Source organism: Brachyhypopomus gauderio, chromosome 1 (assembly GCF_052324685.1).
Source record: "Brachyhypopomus gauderio isolate BG-103 chromosome 1, BGAUD_0.2, whole genome shotgun sequence".
Classification (NCBI taxonomy): domain Eukaryota; kingdom Metazoa; phylum Chordata; class Actinopteri; order Gymnotiformes; family Hypopomidae; genus Brachyhypopomus; species Brachyhypopomus gauderio.
The window spans coordinates 1-27,500 of record NC_135211.1 but is presented as its reverse complement, the minus strand read 5'-3'; the positions used below and the strand labels follow the sequence as shown (position 1 = coordinate 27,500).

At 42.2% G+C, this 27,500-nt stretch overlaps 1 protein-coding gene and 21 non-coding genes across 22 annotated transcripts in view; 12 read left to right on the top strand and 10 right to left on the bottom strand.

The window, feature by feature from the left end:
- LOC143526077 (uncharacterized) overlaps positions 1 to 2,985 on the bottom strand; it is a 5,529-nt gene extending 2,544 nt beyond the window's left edge. The window contains exons 1-5 of the mRNA XM_077020717.1: positions 2,304 to 2,985; positions 2,128 to 2,214; positions 425 to 2,020; positions 138 to 338; positions 1 to 41 (exon numbers count right to left, since the gene is read on the bottom strand). The exon at positions 1 to 41 is cut by the window's left edge and continues 546 nt beyond it. Coding sequence (XP_076876832.1) covers positions 1 to 41; positions 138 to 338; positions 425 to 2,020; positions 2,128 to 2,214; positions 2,304 to 2,985 — 2,607 coding nt within the window. The remainder of the gene's footprint in view (positions 42 to 137; positions 339 to 424; positions 2,021 to 2,127; positions 2,215 to 2,303) is intronic.
- Positions 2,986 to 8,145: 5,160 nt separating this feature from the next.
- trnan-guu (transfer RNA asparagine (anticodon GUU)) lies at positions 8,146 to 8,219 on the top strand. The gene has a single exon. It is a non-coding gene; the product is annotated as a tRNA-Asn (tRNA).
- Positions 8,220 to 9,531: 1,312 nt separating this feature from the next.
- trnan-guu (transfer RNA asparagine (anticodon GUU)) lies at positions 9,532 to 9,605 on the top strand. Its single transcript has one exon. It is a non-coding gene; the product is annotated as a tRNA-Asn (tRNA).
- Positions 9,606 to 9,694: 89 nt separating this feature from the next.
- Positions 9,695 to 9,767, bottom strand: trnak-cuu (transfer RNA lysine (anticodon CUU)). Its single transcript has one exon. It is a non-coding gene; the product is annotated as a tRNA-Lys (tRNA).
- Positions 9,768 to 10,905: 1,138 nt separating this feature from the next.
- trnan-guu (transfer RNA asparagine (anticodon GUU)) lies at positions 10,906 to 10,979 on the top strand. The gene has a single exon. It is a non-coding gene; the product is annotated as a tRNA-Asn (tRNA).
- A 1,312-nt stretch (positions 10,980 to 12,291) lies between these two features.
- trnan-guu (transfer RNA asparagine (anticodon GUU)) lies at positions 12,292 to 12,365 on the top strand. The gene has a single exon. It is a non-coding gene; the product is annotated as a tRNA-Asn (tRNA).
- Positions 12,366 to 12,454: 89 nt separating this feature from the next.
- trnak-cuu (transfer RNA lysine (anticodon CUU)) lies at positions 12,455 to 12,527 on the bottom strand. The gene has a single exon. It is a non-coding gene; the product is annotated as a tRNA-Lys (tRNA).
- A 1,154-nt stretch (positions 12,528 to 13,681) lies between these two features.
- On the top strand, positions 13,682 to 13,755 carry trnan-guu (transfer RNA asparagine (anticodon GUU)). The gene has a single exon. It is a non-coding gene; the product is annotated as a tRNA-Asn (tRNA).
- Positions 13,756 to 13,844: 89 nt separating this feature from the next.
- On the bottom strand, positions 13,845 to 13,917 carry trnak-cuu (transfer RNA lysine (anticodon CUU)). Its single transcript has one exon. It is a non-coding gene; the product is annotated as a tRNA-Lys (tRNA).
- A 2,544-nt stretch (positions 13,918 to 16,461) lies between these two features.
- On the top strand, positions 16,462 to 16,535 carry trnan-guu (transfer RNA asparagine (anticodon GUU)). Its single transcript has one exon. It is a non-coding gene; the product is annotated as a tRNA-Asn (tRNA).
- Positions 16,536 to 16,624: 89 nt separating this feature from the next.
- On the bottom strand, positions 16,625 to 16,697 carry trnak-cuu (transfer RNA lysine (anticodon CUU)). The gene has a single exon. It is a non-coding gene; the product is annotated as a tRNA-Lys (tRNA).
- Positions 16,698 to 17,851: 1,154 nt separating this feature from the next.
- Positions 17,852 to 17,925, top strand: trnan-guu (transfer RNA asparagine (anticodon GUU)). Its single transcript has one exon. It is a non-coding gene; the product is annotated as a tRNA-Asn (tRNA).
- An 89-nt stretch (positions 17,926 to 18,014) lies between these two features.
- trnak-cuu (transfer RNA lysine (anticodon CUU)) lies at positions 18,015 to 18,087 on the bottom strand. The gene has a single exon. It is a non-coding gene; the product is annotated as a tRNA-Lys (tRNA).
- Positions 18,088 to 19,241: 1,154 nt separating this feature from the next.
- Positions 19,242 to 19,315, top strand: trnan-guu (transfer RNA asparagine (anticodon GUU)). The gene has a single exon. It is a non-coding gene; the product is annotated as a tRNA-Asn (tRNA).
- An 89-nt stretch (positions 19,316 to 19,404) lies between these two features.
- trnak-cuu (transfer RNA lysine (anticodon CUU)) lies at positions 19,405 to 19,477 on the bottom strand. The gene has a single exon. It is a non-coding gene; the product is annotated as a tRNA-Lys (tRNA).
- Positions 19,478 to 22,021: 2,544 nt separating this feature from the next.
- On the top strand, positions 22,022 to 22,095 carry trnan-guu (transfer RNA asparagine (anticodon GUU)). Its single transcript has one exon. It is a non-coding gene; the product is annotated as a tRNA-Asn (tRNA).
- An 89-nt stretch (positions 22,096 to 22,184) lies between these two features.
- trnak-cuu (transfer RNA lysine (anticodon CUU)) lies at positions 22,185 to 22,257 on the bottom strand. Its single transcript has one exon. It is a non-coding gene; the product is annotated as a tRNA-Lys (tRNA).
- Positions 22,258 to 23,411: 1,154 nt separating this feature from the next.
- trnan-guu (transfer RNA asparagine (anticodon GUU)) lies at positions 23,412 to 23,485 on the top strand. The gene has a single exon. It is a non-coding gene; the product is annotated as a tRNA-Asn (tRNA).
- Positions 23,486 to 23,574: 89 nt separating this feature from the next.
- Positions 23,575 to 23,647, bottom strand: trnak-cuu (transfer RNA lysine (anticodon CUU)). The gene has a single exon. It is a non-coding gene; the product is annotated as a tRNA-Lys (tRNA).
- A 1,138-nt stretch (positions 23,648 to 24,785) lies between these two features.
- On the top strand, positions 24,786 to 24,859 carry trnan-guu (transfer RNA asparagine (anticodon GUU)). Its single transcript has one exon. It is a non-coding gene; the product is annotated as a tRNA-Asn (tRNA).
- A 1,312-nt stretch (positions 24,860 to 26,171) lies between these two features.
- trnan-guu (transfer RNA asparagine (anticodon GUU)) lies at positions 26,172 to 26,245 on the top strand. The gene has a single exon. It is a non-coding gene; the product is annotated as a tRNA-Asn (tRNA).
- Positions 26,246 to 26,334: 89 nt separating this feature from the next.
- trnak-cuu (transfer RNA lysine (anticodon CUU)) lies at positions 26,335 to 26,407 on the bottom strand. Its single transcript has one exon. It is a non-coding gene; the product is annotated as a tRNA-Lys (tRNA).
- Between the last annotated feature and the right edge of the window lie 1,093 nt (positions 26,408 to 27,500).

Sequence of the window (27,500 nt, the reverse complement as noted above, 5' to 3'; positions counted from 1 at the left end):
GCCGGTCTGCTCGTATAAGTACTCCACACCTATGAGCTCTCCTGAAAGAAAAAATAAAAACAAGAAGCATAAATGTCCAGGCCAACAGTAACTGCTTTTTACTTTTTATTTCTCGGATCATGTAAATTTAGGCGTACCTGTATACTTTCGTGGCCCTGTGTAGTCCACCAGTGTTCTCCCCAGTACCTCCTGAGACAGCTGGTTGGCAGCATATTTAAGCAGGCCACTGTAGGAATGGGGCTGGTCTTTTCCTGCAGCTGCCAGTCTCCGGTCTTCATTCCACCTGGCAAGGCCATCCACCAGGTAAGCCTGGAAAAAAGTATCACTTGCCAAGGTCCCTGAAACATATTACACATTGAAATTGTTAGACTGGTTTTAGATAAGTAACTACATTAAAGGCTTTAACGTATAGGTGGAAGCTTACCAGGAATGAACCTGTTCATATGCAGGTGAAAGGATTCCAGGGAAGTAGAACCTCTGGCACATCTGTACGTTGGCAGACTGTGCCCCCCCTTCAGGATGGTTCCCGTCTGCATGTACAGTTGTACACCCGGAGGGTCCTGGATGCAGGCAATGTGCTTTGTTTGGCTGCTCCAGATCTCGGCCATCCTCGCAGAGTTGATGAGGGGCACGCCAAGGGTGTTGCAGCCCTTCTCACCATCGTAGGACCGGATCAACTCTGTCACAAGTGCCTTGATGTCCTCACAGCTGCGAGTGGTCCTCTTGCAGTGCAGTGCCATCTCTGCTCTGGTGATGTTCCTCATCACACCTGCATCCGTGGGGTGCATCAACTTTGCCTCCAGCTCTGAGCGCTTGGCCTCCTTAAGCGCCTGGAGGTCAGACTCATCCCACATGAAAATACAGTGGCTCAGACTGTTCATGAAGCCTGCATAAAGCACATGGGAGTCAGTGGTGCAGCCAACCGCTATCCTCCTCATGTAGTGCCAGATGTCCAGTCGGATCTCCATGTCCTCCCATCCCTTAAACATGTTTCTGAGATGAGTGGCCCCGCAGCAGTCCCGGTCAACATACAGCACCTCTGGAGTTGACACACCAGCGTCTCGGTAGCGCTTCATGATGCCATCAATCATCTTGCCCAAGCCATAGCCTTCACTGGCCGTGAGCACAGACATGATGACTTGTCCGTGCTCGTTGCCAACGTTGGTGGCCCAAGCTGCTGTTGCGCGGCTCTGTCCTGCCAGCTTCCTCACAATTTTTTTTGTGGAGTCCATCTTTAGCACACGGCCAAACTGCGAGGTGATGGAGGCCTTTACCTCCTCTAGTCTGTTCAGGACATCCTGAGCATACACCTGCATCAGCCAGCGATGCTTTGGGACTTGGAGCAATGGTGGCAGATCCCCTAGAACAACAGGTGTGATGAGTCCAGACGATGCAGCTCTCACGAGTCCTTTGCAGTCTGTGAGGTACTGGACCTGTTTCTCCAGCCAGGCCTCCGAGTGCTGCTCCTCCATCTGCTTCTGGAGCTGACTGCTGCTGTTCCCCAAACCCCTCTGACGCATCTGCCGCACTACTTGAATGTCACATGCCAGCTTGGAGGTGAGGAAGCAGGGAAACTGGACACGATGGCCAATGTCCAGCTGACAGACAATGTTGTGGCTCCAGCTGATCACCTTCCTCTTGCAGCTCTTACAGGCAAGGTATTCTGCTGCCATGAAGTAGGAGCTGCTGATACCAACCACCTGCCTGATCCTCTGATGCACTCCAGCAGACGTGAGCTCCTCCTTGCCACAGTCAGGATGGGGGCAGAACAGCCGCACATGCCAAAGCTTCCTCGGCATCCAGAGAAACAAGGCGTGTCCAAAGTACCTCTCCATTGCTGGCACACCACTGGGAGTTAGTGAAGGCTGAGGGGGGTGCCACCACATCTTGTCCACTTTCGAATGGTCCAACTCTGGTTGTCCATTTCGTGACCACTTGAAAAGTGCCTTGGAAATCCACTGCTGATCTACAATAGGAAGAGCAGGTTTCCATCCAGCAGGGAGGCAAATTCTGCTCTGCACTGAACAGATGAAAGCAAAAGAAAGGGGGAAAAATAATCATGAATCACATTTGTAATGAGTAATGAGCCACATAATACAATATTGATAAAAAATAAATAAATCTTACCTGTCAGTTCTGATTCCACCTGCTCAGCAGCCATCACCAGTTCACTGTCGTCCATGTGAGTGGGTTCAAATGAAGGGAGCGACACAGCTGGAATGGGTGATAAAACACATGATCAAATAAATAGGTTGCTTTTATGTCCATGGTAAATTCTAGGAGTTCATTATTCATACACTTACAAGGTTTGAACTTGGAGGGTGAAATGAGCCTCTTCACTGTCTTTTCTAGGCTCTTTGTGCTACTGCCTCTCCCAACCAACAAAGTGCGCAGGGAAGAGACTGAAGCCACTGAAGGCTGGCAGGAGTCAGAGGACTGGACAGGCTCAGACAGCTGACTGCTAGAGGACTCAGTGCTGGTGCAGGCTTGCATGGGGTCAGTAGACAGCGGACTGATGTTGGGCTCAGTGCTGGTGCAGGGCAGGGAAGCAGACTGAGTGCTGCTACAAGACATCTTCTCTGTCTTGATCCGGACGGCATATCGGCCCTCTGGGAAACGTTCAACATATGAACGGAATGCTTTCTTGTTTTCCGCGTGGTTAATGGAATCTTTCCCCTGTGAAGACTCCTTCTTCATGTCAGCAACAAGGTATCCGGCGTAGCCCAGGGCGTTTTCAGCCACCCACTTGAAGGTCTGACCCCTGAAAACTCCAAACTGAAGCTCATGCTGACCCAGCACGTGGACAGCGTTGCCTGGATCTCCACCTGAGCGCAACACTGCCCGTCTTGCAGAATCCTTCACCTTTTCAGGAGAAATGGCTCTGGCCCACGGCTTCTTTTTATTGGCTTCCTTCACACATAGGGCAGCCTTGGAGTCACACAGATTGGGACTGCCATCAGCTTTCTTCCTGAATATGGGTTCCATGGTCTGTGAATAGAGCAGAGGTCACTAACAGGCGGACCGCGGTCCGGACCCGGACCCAAACGCAGTCCTGTCCGGACCCAATCTCATTCCTGATTAACTCTGCAAATTTCTATTCTAATGGGTGCAAATCATCCAACCATTACGGTAAAACAGCAGAACGCCACGTGGTGTAAATCAGCCAATCAAATCCGCCCATCTGCTCACATGCGGAAGACAATATGCACAGCCGCTGGCTTTGGTCCGAGTGAGACGTATACGCATGGCACAGCAGAGAGAACAGAAAGAAAGACAAGGGGAAAAAAAGGAGTATGGCATGCTCAAAAATTAGAAAGGTGGACACAGAAAATAGGACTTTTAAATCGGAATGGACTGATAAGTACTTGTTCGTTCTACCAGACAGCAGGACGAAACCTATATGTCTCATTTGTACAGAGACAGTCGCCATCGTCAAAAGCAGTAATATCAAGCGGCACTACGAGACGAAGCACAACACTTTTTCCCAAACATACCCACTTGCCTCAGCAGTGAGGGTACAGAAAATAAAAGAGTTACAAGCTCAATATGATCGCTCAACAAGGATATTAACACAGTCACTTACTGCCCAACAGCGTGCTAACGAGTGCTCCCTTAGAGTTACGTGGATTTTGGGCAAACATAAAAAAGCATTTAGTGATGGAGTGGTTGTGAAGGAGTGTATGACTGCAGTTGCGGAGAGCTTACTGGAGGGAAAGCAAAAAGATGAGCTTTGTGAAAAAATAAACCAAATTCCACTTTCAGCCACATCAGTTACAAGTAAAACAGAAGTGTTAACCCAGGATGTACTTACACAGCTCAATGAAGCAATTCAGAAAACACAGTGTATAAGTCTGGCTATAGATGAGAGCACTGATGTATCTGACAATGCCCAGCTTTTAGTTTTTGTAAGGTTCTTCAACAAAGATGAAAAGCAAATCTGTGAAGATCTCTTGGGTGTAACATCCTTGCAGACCAGCACAACAGGAGAAGATATCTACATGGCAATAAAGAAGATGTTGGATGAGAGGGGGATAGAAATGAAAAAAGTAGTTTCTGTAACCACAGATGGAGCCCCTGCCATGTTAGGGAGAGAGAATGGAGCTGTGGCGAGATTAAAAGAGGACAATCCTGAGCTTATCTCTTATCATTGTATTATACATCAATCTGTTCTGTGTGCCATATTATCAGATCAGTATGCCGAGGTGATGAACACAATAATGAAGATGATAAACTTCCTGAGGGCATCATCATCACTCCAACATCGCAAGCTCAGGGAGTTTTTGAGAGATGTTCATGCAAATGCTGATGACCTTCTTCTGCATAACAATGTGAGATGGCTCAGCAAAGGCAAAGTGTTGGAGCGACTCTGGTCCATCAGAAGTGACATAGCAGCTTTCTTAAAACAACAAAAGAACCCAAAAGCAACACAATTTTCAGAATTTTTAGAAAATGTGGAAAAGATGGATATTGTGGCCTTTTTAGTTGATGTCACCTCACACCTGAATGAACTCAACTTAAAACTACAAGGCAAAGAAAACTCAGTTGTTGATTTGATAACAGCTGTGCATGCATTCCAGAAAAAACTAGAGCTGTTTAAGCAAGACCTTCAGGAGGAGTGCACACACTTCCCAACAGTACAGGGACAAGTTAAAGTTGACAAGTCCTGTTTTGTTAATTTTGTTGACAAACTGATTGTGAATTTTGGAAAACGTTTTGACAGTTTCACACTTGGACAGCAGCTCAGCCTCTTCATTCAGAACCCATTCCTTATCACAGATATCAGGGAATTTTCAAAAGAAGCCACTGAAACCTTCAAGTGGGCAAGAGCTCGGTCTCTGCAACTAGAACTTGCAGATCTGCAGGCAGATGTGGCCCTGAAGGAGCAACAGAGAGGTGGTGATGCTGCATCTTTTTGGATCCAGATAGTTTCAGAAACAGCTTTCCCAAGTCTTAAGAAGGTTGCCCTGTATATTTTGAGCATGTTTGGCTCAACATACTGCTGTGAAGCAGCTTTCTCCACCATGAACATTATTAAAACTAAATATCGTTCCAGACTCACGAACGAGCACCTCCACATGTGCCTAAGGATGGCCCTGACCCCATTTAAGCCCAGATTCAAAACCCTTGCTGGACAACAAAGAGCTAATTTCTCTCATTAAAGAAAGTAAACACGCTGTGAATTCAGTTCATGTTGAGAAGTTTCATTGTTTGAAATAAGTTTAAAAGACAATGTTTTGTAAGACAAGCACTTTATTTTAGATTTATGTTGAGAAGTTTTATTATAGGTGAAATACGTTTAAAAGAACAGCACTTTATTTTGATTTCACTGCAAACCAAATTAAAAACTAAAGATATTTTAATTTTATTTAAAAAATGCTAAAAGTGCCATCTTTATATATAATTGCTGTTTTGCTGAAAATAAAATAAAATTTGATGTTCCGGACCCTTGCTTGTGGTACATTTAAAAATTTGGACCTCGGTTAATTTTAGTTGGTTATCCCTGGAATAGAGTATTATTAAATAGTTATAATTATTGTAATAATTATTATTTATTATGAAGTATTATTAGAACATGTAAAAGTGTAAAAACAAATAATTCAGAGAATAAATGAATAAATAAATCATGTCCATGAACATTTAACACTAGAAGTCCCAGAGAAGGGTCATGGCTACATTTGCAAATGAAGAGATATTGATTTGGAGCCATCAGGGTAGTCAGTCTGGATTAAGGGTCTTTTGACCCTTTCAGGGCTTTTCCCAGGTGAATGTAAATGCCAGGCAATGGCCACATTTGCAAATGAAGAGATATTGATTTGGAGCCATCAGGGTAGTCAGTCTGGATTAAGGGTCTTTTGACCCTTTCAGGGCTTTTCCCAGGTGAATGTAAATGCCAGGCAATGGCCACATTTGCAAATGAAGAGATATTGATTTGGAGCCATCAGGGTAGTCAGTCTGGATTAAGGGTCTTTTGACCCTTTCAGGGCTTTTCCCAGGTGAATGTAAATGCCAGGCAATGGCCACATTTGCAAATGAAGAGATATTGATTTGGAGCCATCAGGGTAGTCAGTCTGGATTAAGGGTCTTTTGACCCTTTCAGGACTTTTCCCAGGTGAATGTAAATGCCGTTTTGTCATCAAAAAGTGGTTGCAAGGTGGTTATGCCCCGATGCTATGACTAAGTGGTTGATATGGCGTTCAGATATCAGAGTTAAGTCAATACTACGTATATAAATGCAGCTGAATTACGGTGGATAGTAATCTTGCAAAGCTACTAAGCTAGCACACTTTATCTACACACTTAATACGTTTATATTTACACATACATTTTTCTTCGTTCTATACAAATAGATATCATAGAGTTAAGTCAATACTACGTATATAAATGCAGCTGAATTACGGTGGATAGTAATCTTGCAAAGCTACTAAGCTAGCACACTTTATCTACACACTTGATACGTTTATATTTACACATACATTTTTCTTCGTTCCATACAAATAGATATCATAGAGTTAAGTCAATACTACGTATATAAATGCTGCTGAATTACGGTGGATAGTAATCTTGCATAGCGCGATGCGCCGTTAACAAAACCTACTAAGCTAGCACACTTAATACGTTTATATTTATACTTACATTTTTCTTTGTAGACGTCGAAAGGTCCGTGTCCGAGAATGTATAAGAAACGAGCGCAGACCAGCTACGAAAGTTAATGTTGAACTGAATATAACTCTCCCCTAAAACCCGCCTATATAACTTAAATTCTGAGGAGCGCTGTGAGACGCTCGCGATTGGCATTTGACACCGTGTCGTCATCGCCCATTCTTGGAAGCGATACGTCTTGTGATTGGTTCATTCAGTCTGTCGAGCTATTCTTGATAGCGATAAGGCCAACGATTGGCCAATTCTTGATATCATTCTGGTAGCAGGCTGAAAGGTGATTGGATATCGCTACCAAGAGTTACCTAGAATTACCTCGACTGACAGTCGACAATGAGAGCTAGCCGGGCGATTTTTGTAGGACCCCAAAGGCACTTGCTGTCGCCACATGTTGACATGTTGAGCAGGACCTGAGCTATGTTTGTGGAATTTGTGCAGAAACTAAAGACCTTCACCCTTAAACATTCACTAAACCTGGTGCATGATCTCACATCCCAGAGATTGAGAATCTGGCAAACTAACAATCGAACTGGTCAGGTAACTGGTCAAAAAGGTACCATTAAAGGCACTTGACATCCCAGCTCAGTTTCGTTGCATAGCCTCTTTATAGTTGTTGAAAAAACGTTTTGTAGCGGAAGAAAACATTAATTTACTGGAAGACAATCCATTGATCACTCTTAATATCAAAGTAAAACATGTACTCTGTCCTGATAAAATTTTGAGCATGTGCATTTCACCTTGGGATTTAAAGTGTTTCCCTTTAGTCTGAGTACATCAGCTGAAGGCAGCTTAACTTCTTTTTTGGTTCTTGAAGTCTTTTTTTATTCTCATCCGAAAGGCATAGCCTATTCTGTTCCAGAAAACATTGGGGATTCCAATGTATCAATGACCTAGTTGGGAAAATAATTGCTGAACTCTGTAATGATCCTGATCTCAGCAGTACCAAGTGCCACAAAGGTCCACAAATCAGTTTACTCATGTATTTTATTGCCTATGGTTTGGTTTGTAAATGTGTGTTGGTGATATGGATGCATTCATGATAGCACATTTCCTGGACAAAATGCGTCTTGGAGCAGCTCCTGCAGTGCTTCCATCAAATCTGTTTTGAATAGGTTTTGGGTGCATTTTCATAAATAATTTCAAAAGCGTCTTATCTAAGAGGACATAACCCTGCAACTGAAGGCAAGGGAGCTACACTGTGTAAACTGGTGAAAATCATACACATTCCGATGACTGGTGGACAAAAGGATCAAAACTTTGACAGGAAAAGGGTCTACAAACTGACCTTTTGTTTGAAGACCTGGAGGTCTTGACAAGTGAGAAATTGAAGGAAGGGCGAATTTTAGACAAGCTAGCAGAAAAGTGTGAGTGACATTGATGTTGCATCCTTTATGCATTGGCTCATTTCATCAAAAGCCAGCAAACAGGAGGAATGTGCTTGTTGGGTTTTTCTTTTGAGGAAGAACTATGTAAGCACAGCAGCATCTGGTCTCTGTGGCGCAATCGGTTAGCGCGTTCGGCTGTTAACCGAAAGGATGGTGGTTCGAGCCCACCCAGGGACGATGTATGTTCCTTTCTCTTCTTTTTTAGACGTATTTTGTGCAAACAGATTAACTAAATTTCAACATTTCACTCAAACAAATCAGCCTCTCGCCCAACAGCTCGAACTCACGACCCTGAGATTAAGAGTCTCATGCTCTACCGACTGAGCTAGCCGGGCGATTTTTGTAGGACCCCAAAGGCACTTGCTGTCGCCACATGTTGACATGTTGAGCAGGACCTGAGCTATGTTTGTGGAATTTGTGCAGAAATTAAAGACCTTCACCCTTAAACATTCACTAAACCTGGTGCATGATCTCACATCCCAGAGATTGAGAATCTGGCAAACTAACAATCGAACTGGTCAGGTAACAGCAGCATTTGAAGTGGGGTCAAAAAGGTACCATTAAAGGCACTTGACATCCCAGCTCAGTTTCGTTGCATAGCCTCTTTATAGTTGTTGAAAAAACGTTTTGTAGCGGAAGAAAACATTAATTTACTGGAAGACAATCCATTGATCACTCTTAATATCAAAGTAAAACATGTACTCTGTCCTGATAAAATTTTGAGCATGTGCATTTCACCTTGGGATTTAAAGTGTTTCCCTTTAGTCTGAGTACATCAGCTGAAGGCAGCTTAACTTCTTTTTTGGTTCTTGAAGTCTTTTTTTATTCTCATCCGAAAGGCATAGCCTATTCTGTTCCAGAAAACATTGGGGATTCCAATGTATCAATGACCTAGTTGGGAAAATAATTGCTGAACTCTGTAATGATCCTGATCTCAGCAGTACCAAGTGCCACAAAGGTCCACAAATCAGTTTACTCATGTATTTTATTGCCTATGGTTTGGTTTGTAAATGTGTGTTGGTGATATGGATGCATTCATGATAGCACATTTCCTGGACAAAATGCGTCTTGGAGCAGCTCCTGCAGTGCTTCCATCAAATCTGTTTTGAATAGGTTTTGGGTGCATTTTCATAAATAATTTCAAAAGCGTCTTATCTAAGAGGACATAACCCTGCAACTGAAGGCAAGGGAGCTACACTGTGTAAACTGGTGAAAATCATACACATTCCGATGACTGGTGGACAAAAGGATCAAAACTTTGACAGGAAAAGGGTCTACAAACTGACCTTTTGTTTGAAGACCTGGAGGTCTTGACAAGTGAGAAATTGAAGGAAGGGCGAATTTTAGACAAGCTAGCAGAAAAGTGTGAGTGACATTGATGTTGCATCCTTTATGCATTGGCTCATTTCATCAAAAGCCAGCAAACAGGAGGAATGTGCTTGTTGGGTTTTTCTTTTGAGGAAGAACTATGTAAGCACAGCAGCATCTGGTCTCTGTGGCGCAATCGGTTAGCGCGTTCGGCTGTTAACCGAAAGGATGGTGGTTCGAGCCCACCCAGGGACGATGTATGTTCCTTTCTCTTCTTTTTTAGACGTATTTTGTGCAAACAGATTAACTAAATTTCAACATTTCACTCAAACAAATCAGCCTCTCGCCCAACGTGGGGCTCGAACCCACGACCCTGAGATTAAGAGTCTCATGCTCTACCGACTGAGCTAGCCGGGCGATTTTTGTAGGACCCCAAAGGCACTTGCTGTTGCCACATGTTGACATGTTGAGCAGGACCTGAGCTATGTTTGTGGAATTTGTGCAGAAACTAAAGACCTTCACCCTTAAACATTCACTAAACCTGGTGCATGATCTCACATCCCAGAGATTGAGAATCTGGCAAACTAACAATCGAACTGGTCAGGTAACTGGTCAAAAAGGTACCATTAAAGGCACTTGACATCCCAGCTCAGTTTCGTTGCATAGCCTCTTTATAGTTGTTGAAAAAACGTTTTGTAGCGGAAGAAAACATTAATTTACTGGAAGACAATCCATTGATCACTCTTAATATCAAAGTAAAACATGTACTCTGTCCTGATAAAATTTTGAGCATGTGCATTTCACCTTGGGATTTAAAGTGTTTCCCTTTAGTCTGAGTACATCAGCTGAAGGCAGCTTAACTTCTTTTTTGGTTCTTGAAGTCTTTTTTTATTCTCATCCGAAAGGCATAGCCTATTCTGTTCCAGAAAACATTGGGGATTCCAATGTATCAATGACCTAGTTGGGAAAATAATTGCTGAACTCTGTAATGATCCTGATCTCAGCAGTACCAAGTGCCACAAAGGTCCACAAATCAGTTTACTCATGTATTTTATTGCCTATGGTTTGGTTTGTAAATGTGTGTTGGTGATATGGATGCATTCATGATAGCACATTTCCTGGACAAAATGCGTCTTGGAGCAGCTCCTGCAGTGCTTCCATCAAATCTGTTTTGAATAGGTTTTGGGTGCATTTTCATAAATAATTTCAAAAGCGTCTTATCTAAGAGGACATAACCCTGCAACTGAAGGCAAGGGAGCTACACTGTGTAAACTGGTGAAAATCATACACATTCCGATGACTGGTGGACAAAAGGATCAAAACTTTGACAGGAAAAGGGTCTACAAACTGACCTTTTGTTTGAAGACCTGGAGGTCTTGACAAGTGAGAAATTGAAGGAAGGGCGAATTTTAGACAAGCTAGCAGAAAAGTGTGAGTGACATTGATGTTGCATCCTTTATGCATTGGCTCATTTCATCAAAAGCCAGCAAACAGGAGGAATGTGCTTGTTGGGTTTTTCTTTTGAGGAAGAACTATGTAAGCACAGCAGCATCTGGTCTCTGTGGCGCAATCGGTTAGCGCGTTCGGCTGTTAACCGAAAGGATGGTGGTTCGAGCCCACCCAGGGACGATGTATGTTCCTTTCTCTTCTTTTTTAGACGTATTTTGTGCAAACAGATTAACTAAATTTCAACATTTCACTCAAACAAATCAGCCTCTCGCCCAACAGCTCGAACTCACGACCCTGAGATTAAGAGTCTCATGCTCTACCGACTGAGCTAGCCGGGCGATTTTTGTAGGACCCCAAAGGCACTTGCTGTCGCCACATGTTGACATGTTGAGCAGGACCTGAGCTATGTTTGTGGAATTTGTGCAGAAATTAAAGACCTTCACCCTTAAACATTCACTAAACCTGGTGCATGATCTCACATCCCAGAGATTGAGAATCTGGCAAACTAACAATCGAACTGGTCAGGTAACAGCAGCATTTGAAGTGGGGTCAAAAAGGTACCATTAAAGGCACTTGACATCCCAGCTCAGTTTCGTTGCATAGCCTCTTTATAGTTGTTGAAAAAACGTTTTGTAGCGGAAGAAAACATTAATTTACTGGAAGACAATCCATTGATCACTCTTAATATCAAAGTAAAACATGTACTCTGTCCTGATAAAATTTTGAGCATGTGCATTTCACCTTGGGATTTAAAGTGTTTCCCTTTAGTCTGAGTACATCAGCTGAAGGCAGCTTAACTTCTTTTTTGGTTCTTGAAGTCTTTTTTTATTCTCATCCGAAAGGCATAGCCTATTCTGTTCCAGAAAACATTGGGGATTCCAATGTATCAATGACCTAGTTGGGAAAATAATTGCTGAACTCTGTAATGATCCTGATCTCAGCAGTACCAAGTGCCACAAAGGTCCACAAATCAGTTTACTCATGTATTTTATTGCCTATGGTTTGGTTTGTAAATGTGTGTTGGTGATATGGATGCATTCATGATAGCACATTTCCTGGACAAAATGCGTCTTGGAGCAGCTCCTGCAGTGCTTCCATCAAATCTGTTTTGAATAGGTTTTGGGTGCATTTTCATAAATAATTTCAAAAGCGTCTTATCTAAGAGGACATAACCCTGCAACTGAAGGCAAGGGAGCTACACTGTGTAAACTGGTGAAAATCATACACATTCCGATGACTGGTGGACAAAAGGATCAAAACTTTGACAGGAAAAGGGTCTACAAACTGACCTTTTGTTTGAAGACCTGGAGGTCTTGACAAGTGAGAAATTGAAGGAAGGGCGAATTTTAGACAAGCTAGCAGAAAAGTGTGAGTGACATTGATGTTGCATCCTTTATGCATTGGCTCATTTCATCAAAAGCCAGCAAACAGGAGGAATGTGCTTGTTGGGTTTTTCTTTTGAGGAAGAACTATGTAAGCACAGCAGCATCTGGTCTCTGTGGCGCAATCGGTTAGCGCGTTCGGCTGTTAACCGAAAGGATGGTGGTTCGAGCCCACCCAGGGACGATGTATGTTCCTTTCTCTTCTTTTTTAGACGTATTTTGTGCAAACAGATTAACTAAATTTCAACATTTCACTCAAACAAATCAGCCTCTCGCCCAACGTGGGGCTCGAACCCACGACCCTGAGATTAAGAGTCTCATGCTCTACCGACTGAGCTAGCCGGGCGATTTTTGTAGGACCCCAAAGGCACTTGCTGTCGCCACATGTTGACATGTTGAGCAGGACCTGAGCTATGTTTGTGGAATTTGTGCAGAAACTAAAGACCTTCACCCTTAAACATTCACTAAACCTGGTGCATGATCTCACATCCCAGAGATTGAGAATCTGGCAAACTAACAATCGAACTGGTCAGGTAACAGCAGCATTTGAAGTGGGGTCAAAAATGTACCATTAAAGGCACTTGACATCTCAGCTCAGTTTCGTTGCATAGCCTCTTTATAGTTGTTGAAAAAACGTTTTGTAGCGGAAGAAAACATTAATTTACTGGAAGACAATCTAGTGATCGCTCTTAATATCAAAGTAAAACATGTACTCTGTCCTGATAAAATTTTGAGCATGTGCATTTCACCTTGGGATTTAAAGTGTTTCCCTTTAGTCTGAGTACATCAGCTGAAGGCAGCTTAACTTCTTTTTTGGTTCTTGAAGTCTTTTTTTATTCTCATCCGAAAGGCATAGCCTATTCTGTTCCAGAAAACATTGGGGATTCCAATGTATCAATGACCTAGTTGGGAAAATAATTGCTGAACTCTGTAATGATCCTGATCTCAGCAGTACCAAGTGCCACAAAGGTCCACAAATCAGTTTACTCATGTATTTTATTGCCTATGGTTTGGTTTGTAAATGTGTGTTGGTGATATGGATGCATTCATGATAGCACATTTTCTGGACAAAATGCGTCTTGGAGCAGCTCCTGCAGTGCTTCCATCAAATCTGTTTTGAATAGGTTTTGGGTGCATTTTCACAAATAATTTCAAAAGCGTCTTATCTAAGAGGACATAACCCTGCAACTGAAGGCAAGGGAGCTACACTGTGTAAACTGGTGAAAATCATACACATTCCGATGACTGGTGGACAAAAGGATCAAAACTTTGACAGGAAAAGGGTCTACAAACTGACCTTTTGTTTGAAGACCTGCAGGTCTTGACAAGTGAGAAATTGAAGGAAGGGCGAATTTTAGACAAGCTAGCAGAAAAGTGTGAGTGACATTGATGTTGCATCCTTTATGCATTGGCTCATTTCATCAAAAGCCAGCAAACAGGAGGAATGTGCTTGTTGGGTTTTTCTTTTGAGGAAGAACTATGTAAGCACAGCAGCATCTGGTCTCTGTGGCGCAATCGGTTAGCGCGTTCGGCTGTTAACCGAAAGGATGGTGGTTCGAGCCCACCCAGGGACGATGTATGTTCCTTTCTCTTCTTTTTTAGACGTATTTTGTGCAAACAGATTAACTAAATTTCAACATTTCACTCAAACAAATCAGCCTCTCGCCCAACGTGGGGCTCGAACCCACGACCCTGAGATTAAGAGTCTCATGCTCTACCGACTGAGCTAGCCGGGCGATTTTTGTAAGACCCCAAAGGCACTTGCTGTCGCCACATGTTGACATGTTGAGCAGGACCTGAGCTATGTTTGTGGAATTTGTGCAGAAATTAAAGACCTTCACCCTTAAACATTCACTAAACCTGGTGCATGATCTCACATCCCAGAGATTGAGAATCTGGCAAACTAACAATCGAACTGGTCAGGTAACAGCAGCATTTGAAGTGGGGTCAAAAAGGTACCATTAAAGGCACTTGACATCCCAGCTCAGTTTCGTTGCATAGCCTCTTTATAGTTGTTGAAAAAACGTTTTGTAGCGGAAGAAAACATTAATTTACTGGAAGACAATCCAGTGATCGCTCTTAATATCAAAGTAAAACATGTACTCTGTCCTGATAAAATTTTGAGCATGTGCATTTCACCTTGGGATTTAAAGTGTTTCCCTTTAGTCTGAGTACATCAGCTGAAGGCAGCTTAACTTCTTTTTTGGTTCTTGAAGTCTTTTTTTATTCTCATCCGAAAGGCATAGCCTATTCTGTTCCAGAAAACATTGGGGATTCCAATGTATCAATGACCTAGTTGGGAAAATAATTGCTGAACTCTGTAATGATCCTGATCTCAGCAGTACCAAGTGCCACAAAGGTCCACAAATCAGTTTACTCATGTATTTTATTGCCTATGGTTTGGTTTGTAAATGTGTGTTGGTGATATGGATGCATTCATGATAGCACATTTTCTGGACAAAATGTGTCTTGGAGCAGCTCCTGCAGTGCTTCCATCAAATCTGTTTTGAATAGGTTTTGGGTGCATTTTCACAAATAATTTCAAAAGCGTCTTATCTAAGACGACATAACCCTGCAACTGAAGGCAAGGGAGCTACACTGTGTAAACTGGTGAAAATCATACACATTCCGATGACTGGTGGACAAAAGGATCAAAACTTTGACAGGAAAAGGGTCTACAAACTGACCTTTTGTTTGAAGACCTGGAGGTCTTGACAAGTGAGAAATTGAAGGAAGGGCGAATTTTAGACAAGCTAGCAGAAAAGTGTGAGTGACATTGATGTTGCATCCTTTATGCATTGGCTCATTTCATCAAAAGCCAGCAAACAGGAGGAATGTGCTTGTTGGGTTTTTCTTTATAGGAAGAACTATGTAAGCACAGCAGCATCTGGTCTCTGTGGTGCAATCGGTTTGCGCGTTCGGCTGTTAACCGAAAGGATGGTGGTTCGAGCCCACCCAGGGACGATGTATGTTCCTTTCTCTTCTTTTTTAGACGTATTTTGTGCAAACAGATTAACTAAATTTCAACATTTCACTCAAACAAATCAGCCTCTCGCCCAACATGGGGCTCGAACTCACGACCCTGAGATTAAGAGTCTCATGCTCTACCGACTGAGCTAGCCGGGCGATTTTTGTAGGACCCCAAAGGCACTTGCTGTCGCCACATGTTGACATGTTGAGCAGGACCTGAGCTATGTTTGTGGAATTTGTGCAGAAATTAAAGACCTTCACCCTTAAACATTCACTAAACCTGGTGCATGATCTCACATCCCAGAGATTGAGAATCTGGCAAACTAACAATCGAACTGGTCAGGTAACAGCAGCATTTGAAGTGGGGTCAAAAAGGTACCATTAAAGGCACTTGACATCCCAGCTCAGTTTCGTTGCATAGCCTCTTTATAGTTGTTGAAAAAACGTTTTGTAGCGGAAGAAAACATTAATTTACTGGAAGACAATCCATTGATCACTCTTAATATCAAAGTAAAACATGTACTCTGTCCTGATAAAATTTTGAGCATGTGCATTTCACCTTGGGATTTAAAGTGTTTCCCTTTAGTCTGAGTACATCAGCTGAAGGCAGCTTAACTTCTTTTTTGGTTCTTGAAGTCTTTTTTTATTCTCATCCGAAAGGCATAGCCTATTCTGTTCCAGAAAACATTGGGGATTCCAATGTATCAATGACCTAGTTGGGAAAATAATTGCTGAACTCTGTAATGATCCTGATCTCAGCAGTACCAAGTGCCACAAAGGTCCACAAATCAGTTTACTCATGTATTTTATTGCCTATGGTTTGGTTTGTAAATGTGTGTTGGTGATATGGATGCATTCATGATAGCACATTTCCTGGACAAAATGCGTCTTGGAGCAGCTCCTGCAGTGCTTCCATCAAATCTGTTTTGAATAGGTTTTGGGTGCATTTTCATAAATAATTTCAAAAGCGTCTTATCTAAGAGGACATAACCCTGCAACTGAAGGCAAGGGAGCTACACTGTGTAAACTGGTGAAAATCATACACATTCCGATGACTGGTGGACAAAAGGATCAAAACTTTGACAGGAAAAGGGTCTACAAACTGACCTTTTGTTTGAAGACCTGGAGGTCTTGACAAGTGAGAAATTGAAGGAAGGGCGAATTTTAGACAAGCTAGCAGAAAAGTGTAAGTGACATTGATGTTGCATCCTTTATGCATTGGCTCATTTCATCAAAAGCCAGCAAACAGGAGGAATGTGCTTGTTGGGTTTTTCTTTTGAGGAAGAACTATGTAAGCACAGCAGCATCTGGTCTCTGTGGCGCAATCGGTTAGCGCGTTCGGCTGTTAACCGAAAGGATGGTGGTTCGAGCCCACTCAGGGACGATGTATGTTCCTTTCTCTTCTTTTTTAGACGTATTTTGTGCAAACAGATTAACTAAATTTCAACATTTCACTCAAACAAATCAGCCTCTCGCCCAACGTGGGGCTCGAACCCACGACCCTGAGATTAAGAGTCTCATGCTCTACCGACTGAGCTAGCCGGGCGATTTTTGTAGGACCCCAAAGGCACTTGCTGTCGCCACATGTTGACATGTTGAGCAGGACCTGAGCTATGTTTGTGGAATTTGTTCAGAAACTAAAGACCTTCACCCTTAAACATTCACTAAACCTGGTGCATGATCTCACATCCCAGAGATTGAGAATCTGGCAAACTAACAATCGAACTGGTCAGGTAACAGCAGCATTTGAAGTGGGGTCAAAAATGTACCATTAAAGGCACTTGACATCCCAGCTCAGTTTCGTTGCATAGCCTCTTTATAGTTGTTGAAAAAACGTTTTGTAGCGGAAGAAAACATTAATTTACTGGAAGACAATCCATTGATCACTCTTAATATCAAAGTAAAACATGTACTCTGTCCTGATAAAATTTTGAGCATGTGCATTTCACCTTGGGATTTAAAGTGTTTCCCTTTAGTCTGAGTACATCAGCTGAAGGCAGCTTAACTTCTTTTTTGGTTCTTGAAGTCTTTTTTTATTCTCATCCGAAAGGCATAGCCTATTCTGTTCCAGAAAACATTGGGGATTCCAATGTATCAATGACCTAGTTGGGAAAATAATTGCTGAACTCTGTAATGATCCTGATCTCAGCAGTACCAAGTGCCACAAAGGTCCACAAATCAGTTTACTCATGTATTTTATTGCCTATGGTTTGGTTTGTAAATGTGTGTTGGTGATATGGATGCATTCATGATAGCACATTTCCTGGACAAAATGCGTCTTGGAGCAGCTCCTGCAGTGCTTCCATCAAATCTGTTTTGAATAGGTTTTGGGTGCATTTTCATAAATAATTTCAAAAGCGTCTTATCTAAGAGGACATAACCCTGCAACTGAAGGCAAGGGAGCTACACTGTGTAAACTGGTGAAAATCATACACATTCCGATGACTGGTGGACAAAAGGATCAAAACTTTGACAGGAAAAGGGTCTACAAACTGACCTTTTGTTTGAAGACCTGGAGGTCTTGACAAGTGAGAAATTGAAGGAAGGGCGAATTTTAGACAAGCTAGCAGAAAAGTGTGAGTGACATTGATGTTGCATCCTTTATGCATTGGCTCATTTCATCAAAAGCCAGCAAACAGGAGGAATGTGCTTGTTGGGTTTTTCTTTTGAGGAAGAACTATGTAAGCACAGCAGCATCTGGTCTCTGTGGCGCAATCGGTTAGCGCGTTCGGCTGTTAACCGAAAGGATGGTGGTTCGAGCCCACCCAGGGACGATGTATGTTCCTTTCTCTTCTTTTTTAGACGTATTTTGTGCAAACAGATTAACTAAATTTCAACATTTCACTCAAACAAATCAGCCTCTCGCCCAACGTGGGGCTCGAACCCACGACCCTGAGATTAAGAGTCTCATGCTCTACCGACTGAGCTAGCCGGGCGATTTTTGTAGGACCCCAAAGGCACTTGCTGTCGCCACATGTTGACATGTTGAGCAGGACCTGAGCTATGTTTGTGGAATTTGTGCAGAAACTAAAGACCTTCACCCTTAAACATTCACTAAACCTGGTGCATGATCTCACATCCCAGAGATTGAGAATCTGGCAAACTAACAATCGAACTGGTCAGGTAACAGCAGCATTTGAAGTGGGGTCAAAAATGTACCATTAAAGGCACTTGACATCTCAGCTCAGTTTCGTTGCATAGCCTCTTTATAGTTGTTGAAAAAACGTTTTGTAGCGGAAGAAAACATTAATTTACTGGAAGACAATCTAGTGATCGCTCTTAATATCAAAGTAAAACATGTACTCTGTCCTGATAAAATTTTGAGCATGTGCATTTCACCTTGGGATTTAAAGTGTTTCCCTTTAGTCTGAGTACATCAGCTGAAGGCAGCTTAACTTCTTTTTTGGTTCTTGAAGTCTTTTTTTATTCTCATCCGAAAGGCATAGCCTATTCTGTTCCAGAAAACATTGGGGATTCCAATGTATCAATGACCTAGTTGGGAAAATAATTGCTGAACTCTGTAATGATCCTGATCTCAGCAGTACCAAGTGCCACAAAGGTCCACAAATCAGTTTACTCATGTATTTTATTGCCTATGGTTTGGTTTGTAAATGTGTGTTGGTGATATGGATGCATTCATGATAGCACATTTTCTGGACAAAATGCGTCTTGGAGCAGCTCCTGCAGTGCTTCCATCAAATCTGTTTTGAATAGGTTTTGGGTGCATTTTCACAAATAATTTCAAAAGCGTCTTATCTAAGAGGACATAACCCTGCAACTGAAGGCAAGGGAGCTACACTGTGTAAACTGGTGAAAATCATACACATTCCGATGACTGGTGGACAAAAGGATCAAAACTTTGACAGGAAAAGGGTCTACAAACTGACCTTTTGTTTGAAGACCTGCAGGTCTTGACAAGTGAGAAATTGAAGGAAGGGCGAATTTTAGACAAGCTAGCAGAAAAGTGTGAGTGACATTGATGTTGCATCCTTTATGCATTGGCTCATTTCATCAAAAGCCAGCAAACAGGAGGAATGTGCTTGTTGGGTTTTTCTTTTGAGGAAGAACTATGTAAGCACAGCAGCATCTGGTCTCTGTGGCGCAATCGGTTAGCGCGTTCGGCTGTTAACCGAAAGGATGGTGGTTCGAGCCCACCCAGGGACGATGTATGTTCCTTTCTCTTCTTTTTTAGACGTATTTTGTGCAAACAGATTAACTAAATTTCAACATTTCACTCAAACAAATCAGCCTCTCGCCCAACGTGGGGCTCGAACCCACGACCCTGAGATTAAGAGTCTCATGCTCTACCGACTGAGCTAGCCGGGCGATTTTTGTAAGACCCCAAAGGCACTTGCTGTCGCCACATGTTGACATGTTGAGCAGGACCTGAGCTATGTTTGTGGAATTTGTGCAGAAATTAAAGACCTTCACCCTTAAACATTCACTAAACCTGGTGCATGATCTCACATCCCAGAGATTGAGAATCTGGCAAACTAACAATCGAACTGGTCAGGTAACAGCAGCATTTGAAGTGGGGTCAAAAAGGTACCATTAAAGGCACTTGACATCCCAGCTCAGTTTCGTTGCATAGCCTCTTTATAGTTGTTGAAAAAACGTTTTGTAGCGGAAGAAAACATTAATTTACTGGAAGACAATCCAGTGATCGCTCTTAATATCAAAGTAAAACATGTACTCTGTCCTGATAAAATTTTGAGCATGTGCATTTCACCTTGGGATTTAAAGTGTTTCCCTTTAGTCTGAGTACATCAGCTGAAGGCAGCTTAACTTCTTTTTTGGTTCTTGAAGTCTTTTTTTATTCTCATCCGAAAGGCATAGCCTATTCTGTTCCAGAAAACATTGGGGATTCCAATGTATCAATGACCTAGTTGGGAAAATAATTGCTGAACTCTGTAATGATCCTGATCTCAGCAGTACCAAGTGCCACAAAGGTCCACAAATCAGTTTACTCATGTATTTTATTGCCTATGGTTTGGTTTGTAAATGTGTGTTGGTGATATGGATGCATTCATGATAGCACATTTTCTGGACAAAATGTGTCTTGGAGCAGCTCCTGCAGTGCTTCCATCAAATCTGTTTTGAATAGGTTTTGGGTGCATTTTCACAAATAATTTCAAAAGCGTCTTATCTAAGACGACATAACCCTGCAACTGAAGGCAAGGGAGCTACACTGTGTAAACTGGTGAAAATCATACACATTCCGATGACTGGTGGACAAAAGGATCAAAACTTTGACAGGAAAAGGGTCTACAAACTGACCTTTTGTTTGAAGACCTGGAGGTCTTGACAAGTGAGAAATTGAAGGAAGGGCGAATTTTAGACAAGCTAGCAGAAAAGTGTGAGTGACATTGATGTTGCATCCTTTATGCATTGGCTCATTTCATCAAAAGCCAGCAAACAGGAGGAATGTGCTTGTTGGGTTTTTCTTTATAGGAAGAACTATGTAAGCACAGCAGCATCTGGTCTCTGTGGTGCAATCGGTTTGCGCGTTCGGCTGTTAACCGAAAGGATGGTGGTTCGAGCCCACCCAGGGACGATGTATGTTCCTTTCTCTTCTTTTTTAGACGTATTTTGTGCAAACAGATTAACTAAATTTCAACATTTCACTCAAACAAATCAGCCTCTCGCCCAACATGGGGCTCGAACTCACGACCCTGAGATTAAGAGTCTCATGCTCTACCGACTGAGCTAGCCGGGCGATTTTTGTAGGACCCCAAAGGCACTTGCTGTCGCCACATGTTGACATGTTGAGCAGGACCTGAGCTATGTTTGTGGAATTTGTGCAGAAATTAAAGACCTTCACCCTTAAACATTCACTAAACCTGGTGCATGATCTCACATCCCAGAGATTGAGAATCTGGCAAACTAACAATCGAACTGGTCAGGTAACAGCAGCATTTGAAGTGGGGTCAAAAAGGTACCATTAAAGGCACTTGACATCCCAGCTCAGTTTCGTTGCATAGCCTCTTTATAGTTGTTGAAAAAACGTTTTGTAGCGGAAGAAAACATTAATTTACTGGAAGACAATCCATTGATCACTCTTAATATCAAAGTAAAACATGTACTCTGTCCTGATAAAATTTTGAGCATGTGCATTTCACCTTGGGATTTAAAGTGTTTCCCTTTAGTCTGAGTACATCAGCTGAAGGCAGCTTAACTTCTTTTTTGGTTCTTGAAGTCTTTTTTTATTCTCATCCGAAAGGCATAGCCTATTCTGTTCCAGAAAACATTGGGGATTCCAATGTATCAATGACCTAGTTGGGAAAATAATTGCTGAACTCTGTAATGATCCTGATCTCAGCAGTACCAAGTGCCACAAAGGTCCACAAATCAGTTTACTCATGTATTTTATTGCCTATGGTTTGGTTTGTAAATGTGTGTTGGTGATATGGATGCATTCATGATAGCACATTTCCTGGACAAAATGCGTCTTGGAGCAGCTCCTGCAGTGCTTCCATCAAATCTGTTTTGAATAGGTTTTGGGTGCATTTTCATAAATAATTTCAAAAGCGTCTTATCTAAGAGGACATAACCCTGCAACTGAAGGCAAGGGAGCTACACTGTGTAAACTGGTGAAAATCATACACATTCCGATGACTGGTGGACAAAAGGATCAAAACTTTGACAGGAAAAGGGTCTACAAACTGACCTTTTGTTTGAAGACCTGGAGGTCTTGACAAGTGAGAAATTGAAGGAAGGGCGAATTTTAGACAAGCTAGCAGAAAAGTGTAAGTGACATTGATGTTGCATCCTTTATGCATTGGCTCATTTCATCAAAAGCCAGCAAACAGGAGGAATGTGCTTGTTGGGTTTTTCTTTTGAGGAAGAACTATGTAAGCACAGCAGCATCTGGTCTCTGTGGCGCAATCGGTTAGCGCGTTCGGCTGTTAACCGAAAGGATGGTGGTTCGAGCCCACTCAGGGACGATGTATGTTCCTTTCTCTTCTTTTTTAGACGTATTTTGTGCAAACAGATTAACTAAATTTCAACATTTCACTCAAACAAATCAGCCTCTCGCCCAACGTGGGGCTCGAACCCACGACCCTGAGATTAAGAGTCTCATGCTCTACCGACTGAGCTAGCCGGGCGATTTTTGTAGGACCCCAAAGGCACTTGCTGTCGCCACATGTTGACATGTTGAGCAGGACCTGAGCTATGTTTGTGGAATTTGTTCAGAAACTAAAGACCTTCACCCTTAAACATTCACTAAACCTGGTGCATGATCTCACATCCCAGAGATTGAGAATCTGGCAAACTAACAATCGAACTGGTCAGGTAACAGCAGCATTTGAAGTGGGGTCAAAAATGTACCATTAAAGGCACTTGACATCCCAGCTCAGTTTCGTTGCATAGCCTCTTTATAGTTGTTGAAAAAACGTTTTGTAGCGGAAGAAAACATTAATTTACTGGAAGACAATCCATTGATCACTCTTAATATCAAAGTAAAACATGTACTCTGTCCTGATAAAATTTTGAGCATGTGCATTTCACCTTGGGATTTAAAGTGTTTCCCTTTAGTCTGAGTACATCAGCTGAAGGCAGCTTAACTTCTTTTTTGGTTCTTGAAGTCTTTTTTTATTCTCATCCGAAAGGCATAGCCTATTCTGTTCCAGAAAACATTGGGGATTCCAATGTATCAATGACCTAGTTGGGAAAATAATTGCTGAACTCTGTAATGATCCTGATCTCAGCAGTACCAAGTGCCACAAAGGTCCACAAATCAGTTTACTCATGTATTTTATTGCCTATGGTTTGGTTTGTAAATGTGTGTTGGTGATATGGATGCATTCATGATAGCACATTTCCTGGACAAAATGCGTCTTGGAGCAGCTCCTGCAGTGCTTCCATCAAATCTGTTTTGAATAGGTTTTGGGTGCATTTTCATAAATAATTTCAAAAGCGTCTTATCTAAGAGGACATAACCCTGCAACTGAAGGCAAGGGAGCTACACTGTGTAAACTGGTGAAAATCATACACATTCCGATGACTGGTGGACAAAAGGATCAAAACTTTGACAGGAAAAGGGTCTACAAACTGACCTTTTGTTTGAAGACCTGGAGGTCTTGACAAGTGAGAAATTGAAGGAAGGGCGAATTTTAGACAAGCTAGCAGAAAAGTGTGAGTGACATTGATGTTGCATCCTTTATGCATTGGCTCATTTCATCAAAAGCCAGCAAACAGGAGGAATGTGCTTGTTGGGTTTTTCTTTTGAGGAAGAACTATGTAAGCACAGCAGCATCTGGTCTCTGTGGCGCAATCGGTTAGCGCGTTCGGCTGTTAACCGAAAGGATGGTGGTTCGAGCCCACCCAGGGACGATGTATGTTCCTTTCTCTTCTTTTTTAGACGTATTTTGTGCAAACAGATTAACTAAATTTCAACATTTCACTCAAACAAATCAGCCTCTCGCCCAACGTGGGGCTCGAACCCACGACCCTGAGATTAAGAGTCTCATGCTCTACCGACTGAGCTAGCCGGGCGATTTTTGTAGGACCCCAAAGGCACTTGCTGTCGCCACATGTTGACATGTTGAGCAGGACCTGAGCTATGTTTGTGGAATTTGTGCAGAAACTAAAGACCTTCACCCTTAAACATTCACTAAACCTGGTGCATGATCTCACATCCCAGAGATTGAGAATCTGGCAAACTAACAATCGAACTGGTCAGGTAACTGGTCAAAAAGGTACCATTAAAGGCACTTGACATCCCAGCTCAGTTTCGTTGCATAGCCTCTTTATAGTTGTTGAAAAAACGTTTTGTAGCGGAAGAAAACATTAATTTACTGGAAGACAATCCATTGATCACTCTTAATATCAAAGTAAAACATGTACTCTGTCCTGATAAAATTTTGAGCATGTGCATTTCACCTTGGGATTTAAAGTGTTTCCCTTTAGTCTGAGTACATCAGCTGAAGGCAGCTTAACTTCTTTTTTGGTTCTTGAAGTCTTTTTTTATTCTCATCCGAAAGGCATAGCCTATTCTGTTCCAGAAAACATTGGGGATTCCAATGTATCAATGACCTAGTTGGGAAAATAATTGCTGAACTCTGTAATGATCCTGATCTCAGCAGTACCAAGTGCCACAAAGGTCCACAAATCAGTTTACTCATGTATTTTATTGCCTATGGTTTGGTTTGTAAATGTGTGTTGGTGATATGGATGCATTCATGATAGCACATTTCCTGGACAAAATGCGTCTTGGAGCAGCTCCTGCAGTGCTTCCATCAAATCTGTTTTGAATAGGTTTTGGGTGCATTTTCATAAATAATTTCAAAAGCGTCTTATCTAAGAGGACATAACCCTGCAACTGAAGGCAAGGGAGCTACACTGTGTAAACTGGTGAAAATCATACACATTCCGATGACTGGTGGACAAAAGGATCAAAACTTTGACAGGAAAAGGGTCTACAAACTGACCTTTTGTTTGAAGACCTGGAGGTCTTGACAAGTGAGAAATTGAAGGAAGGGCGAATTTTAGACAAGCTAGCAGAAAAGTGTGAGTGACATTGATGTTGCATCCTTTATGCATTGGCTCATTTCATCAAAAGCCAGCAAACAGGAGGAATGTGCTTGTTGGGTTTTTCTTTTGAGGAAGAACTATGTAAGCACAGCAGCATCTGGTCTCTGTGGCGCAATCGGTTAGCGCGTTCGGCTGTTAACCGAAAGGATGGTGGTTCGAGCCCACCCAGGGACGATGTATGTTCCTTTCTCTTCTTTTTTAGACGTATTTTGTGCAAACAGATTAACTAAATTTCAACATTTCACTCAAACAAATCAGCCTCTCGCCCAACAGCTCGAACTCACGACCCTGAGATTAAGAGTCTCATGCTCTACCGACTGAGCTAGCCGGGCGATTTTTGTAGGACCCCAAAGGCACTTGCTGTCGCCACATGTTGACATGTTGAGCAGGACCTGAGCTATGTTTGTGGAATTTGTGCAGAAATTAAAGACCTTCACCCTTAAACATTCACTAAACCTGGTGCATGATCTCACATCCCAGAGATTGAGAATCTGGCAAACTAACAATCGAACTGGTCAGGTAACAGCAGCATTTGAAGTGGGGTCAAAAAGGTACCATTAAAGGCACTTGACATCCCAGCTCAGTTTCGTTGCATAGCCTCTTTATAGTTGTTGAAAAAACGTTTTGTAGCGGAAGAAAACATTAATTTACTGGAAGACAATCCATTGATCACTCTTAATATCAAAGTAAAACATGTACTCTGTCCTGATAAAATTTTGAGCATGTGCATTTCACCTTGGGATTTAAAGTGTTTCCCTTTAGTCTGAGTACATCAGCTGAAGGCAGCTTAACTTCTTTTTTGGTTCTTGAAGTCTTTTTTTATTCTCATCCGAAAGGCATAGCCTATTCTGTTCCAGAAAACATTGGGGATTCCAATGTATCAATGACCTAGTTGGGAAAATAATTGCTGAACTCTGTAATGATCCTGATCTCAGCAGTACCAAGTGCCACAAAGGTCCACAAATCAGTTTACTCATGTATTTTATTGCCTATGGTTTGGTTTGTAAATGTGTGTTGGTGATATGGATGCATTCATGATAGCACATTTCCTGGACAAAATGCGTCTTGGAGCAGCTCCTGCAGTGCTTCCATCAAATCTGTTTTGAATAGGTTTTGGGTGCATTTTCATAAATAATTTCAAAAGCGTCTTATCTAAGAGGACATAACCCTGCAACTGAAGGCAAGGGAGCTACACTGTGTAAACTGGTGAAAATCATACACATTCCGATGACTGGTGGACAAAAGGATCAAAACTTTGACAGGAAAAGGGTCTACAAACTGACCTTTTGTTTGAAGACCTGGAGGTCTTGACAAGTGAGAAATTGAAGGAAGGGCGAATTTTAGACAAGCTAGCAGAAAAGTGTGAGTGACATTGATGTTGCATCCTTTATGCATTGGCTCATTTCATCAAAAGCCAGCAAACAGGAGGAATGTGCTTGTTGGGTTTTTCTTTTGAGGAAGAACTATGTAAGCACAGCAGCATCTGGTCTCTGTGGCGCAATCGGTTAGCGCGTTCGGCTGTTAACCGAAAGGATGGTGGTTCGAGCCCACCCAGGGACGATGTATGTTCCTTTCTCTTCTTTTTTAGACGTATTTTGTGCAAACAGATTAACTAAATTTCAACATTTCACTCAAACAAATCAGCCTCTCGCCCAACGTGGGGCTCGAACCCACGACCCTGAGATTAAGAGTCTCATGCTCTACCGACTGAGCTAGCCGGGCGATTTTTGTAGGACCCCAAAGGCACTTGCTGTCGCCACATGTTGACATGTTGAGCAGGACCTGAGCTATGTTTGTGGAATTTGTGCAGAAACTAAAGACCTTCACCCTTAAACATTCACTAAACCTGGTGCATGATCTCACATCCCAGAGATTGAGAATCTGGCAAACTAACAATCGAACTGGTCAGGTAACTGGTCAAAAAGGTACCATTAAAGGCACTTGACATCCCAGCTCAGTTTCGTTGCATAGCCTCTTTATAGTTGTTGAAAAAACGTTTTGTAGCGGAAGAAAACATTAATTTACTGGAAGACAATCCATTGATCACTCTTAATATCAAAGTAAAACATGTACTCTGTCCTGATAAAATTTTGAGCATGTGCATTTCACCTTGGGATTTAAAGTGTTTCCCTTTAGTCTGAGTACATCAGCTGAAGGCAGCTTAACTTCTTTTTTGGTTCTTGAAGTCTTTTTTTATTCTCATCCGAAAGGCATAGCCTATTCTGTTCCAGAAAACATTGGGGATTCCAATGTATCAATGACCTAGTTGGGAAAATAATTGCTGAACTCTGTAATGATCCTGATCTCAGCAGTACCAAGTGCCACAAAGGTCCACAAATCAGTTTACTCATGTATTTTATTGCCTATGGTTTGGTTTGTAAATGTGTGTTGGTGATATGGATGCATTCATGATAGCACATTTCCTGGACAAAATGCGTCTTGGAGCAGCTCCTGCAGTGCTTCCATCAAATCTGTTTTGAATAGGTTTTGGGTGCATTTTCATAAATAATTTCAAAAGCGTCTTATCTAAGAGGACATAACCCTGCAACTGAAGGCAAGGGAGCTACACTGTGTAAACTGGTGAAAATCATACACATTCCGATGACTGGTGGACAAAAGGATCAAAACTTTGACAGGAAAAGGGTCTACAAACTGACCTTTTGTTTGAAGACCTGGAGGTCTTGACAAGTGAGAAATTGAAGGAAGGGCGAATTTTAGACAAGCTAGCAGAAAAGTGTGAGTGACATTGATGTTGCATCCTTTATGCATTGGCTCATTTCATCAAAAGCCAGCAAACAGGAGGAATGTGCTTGTT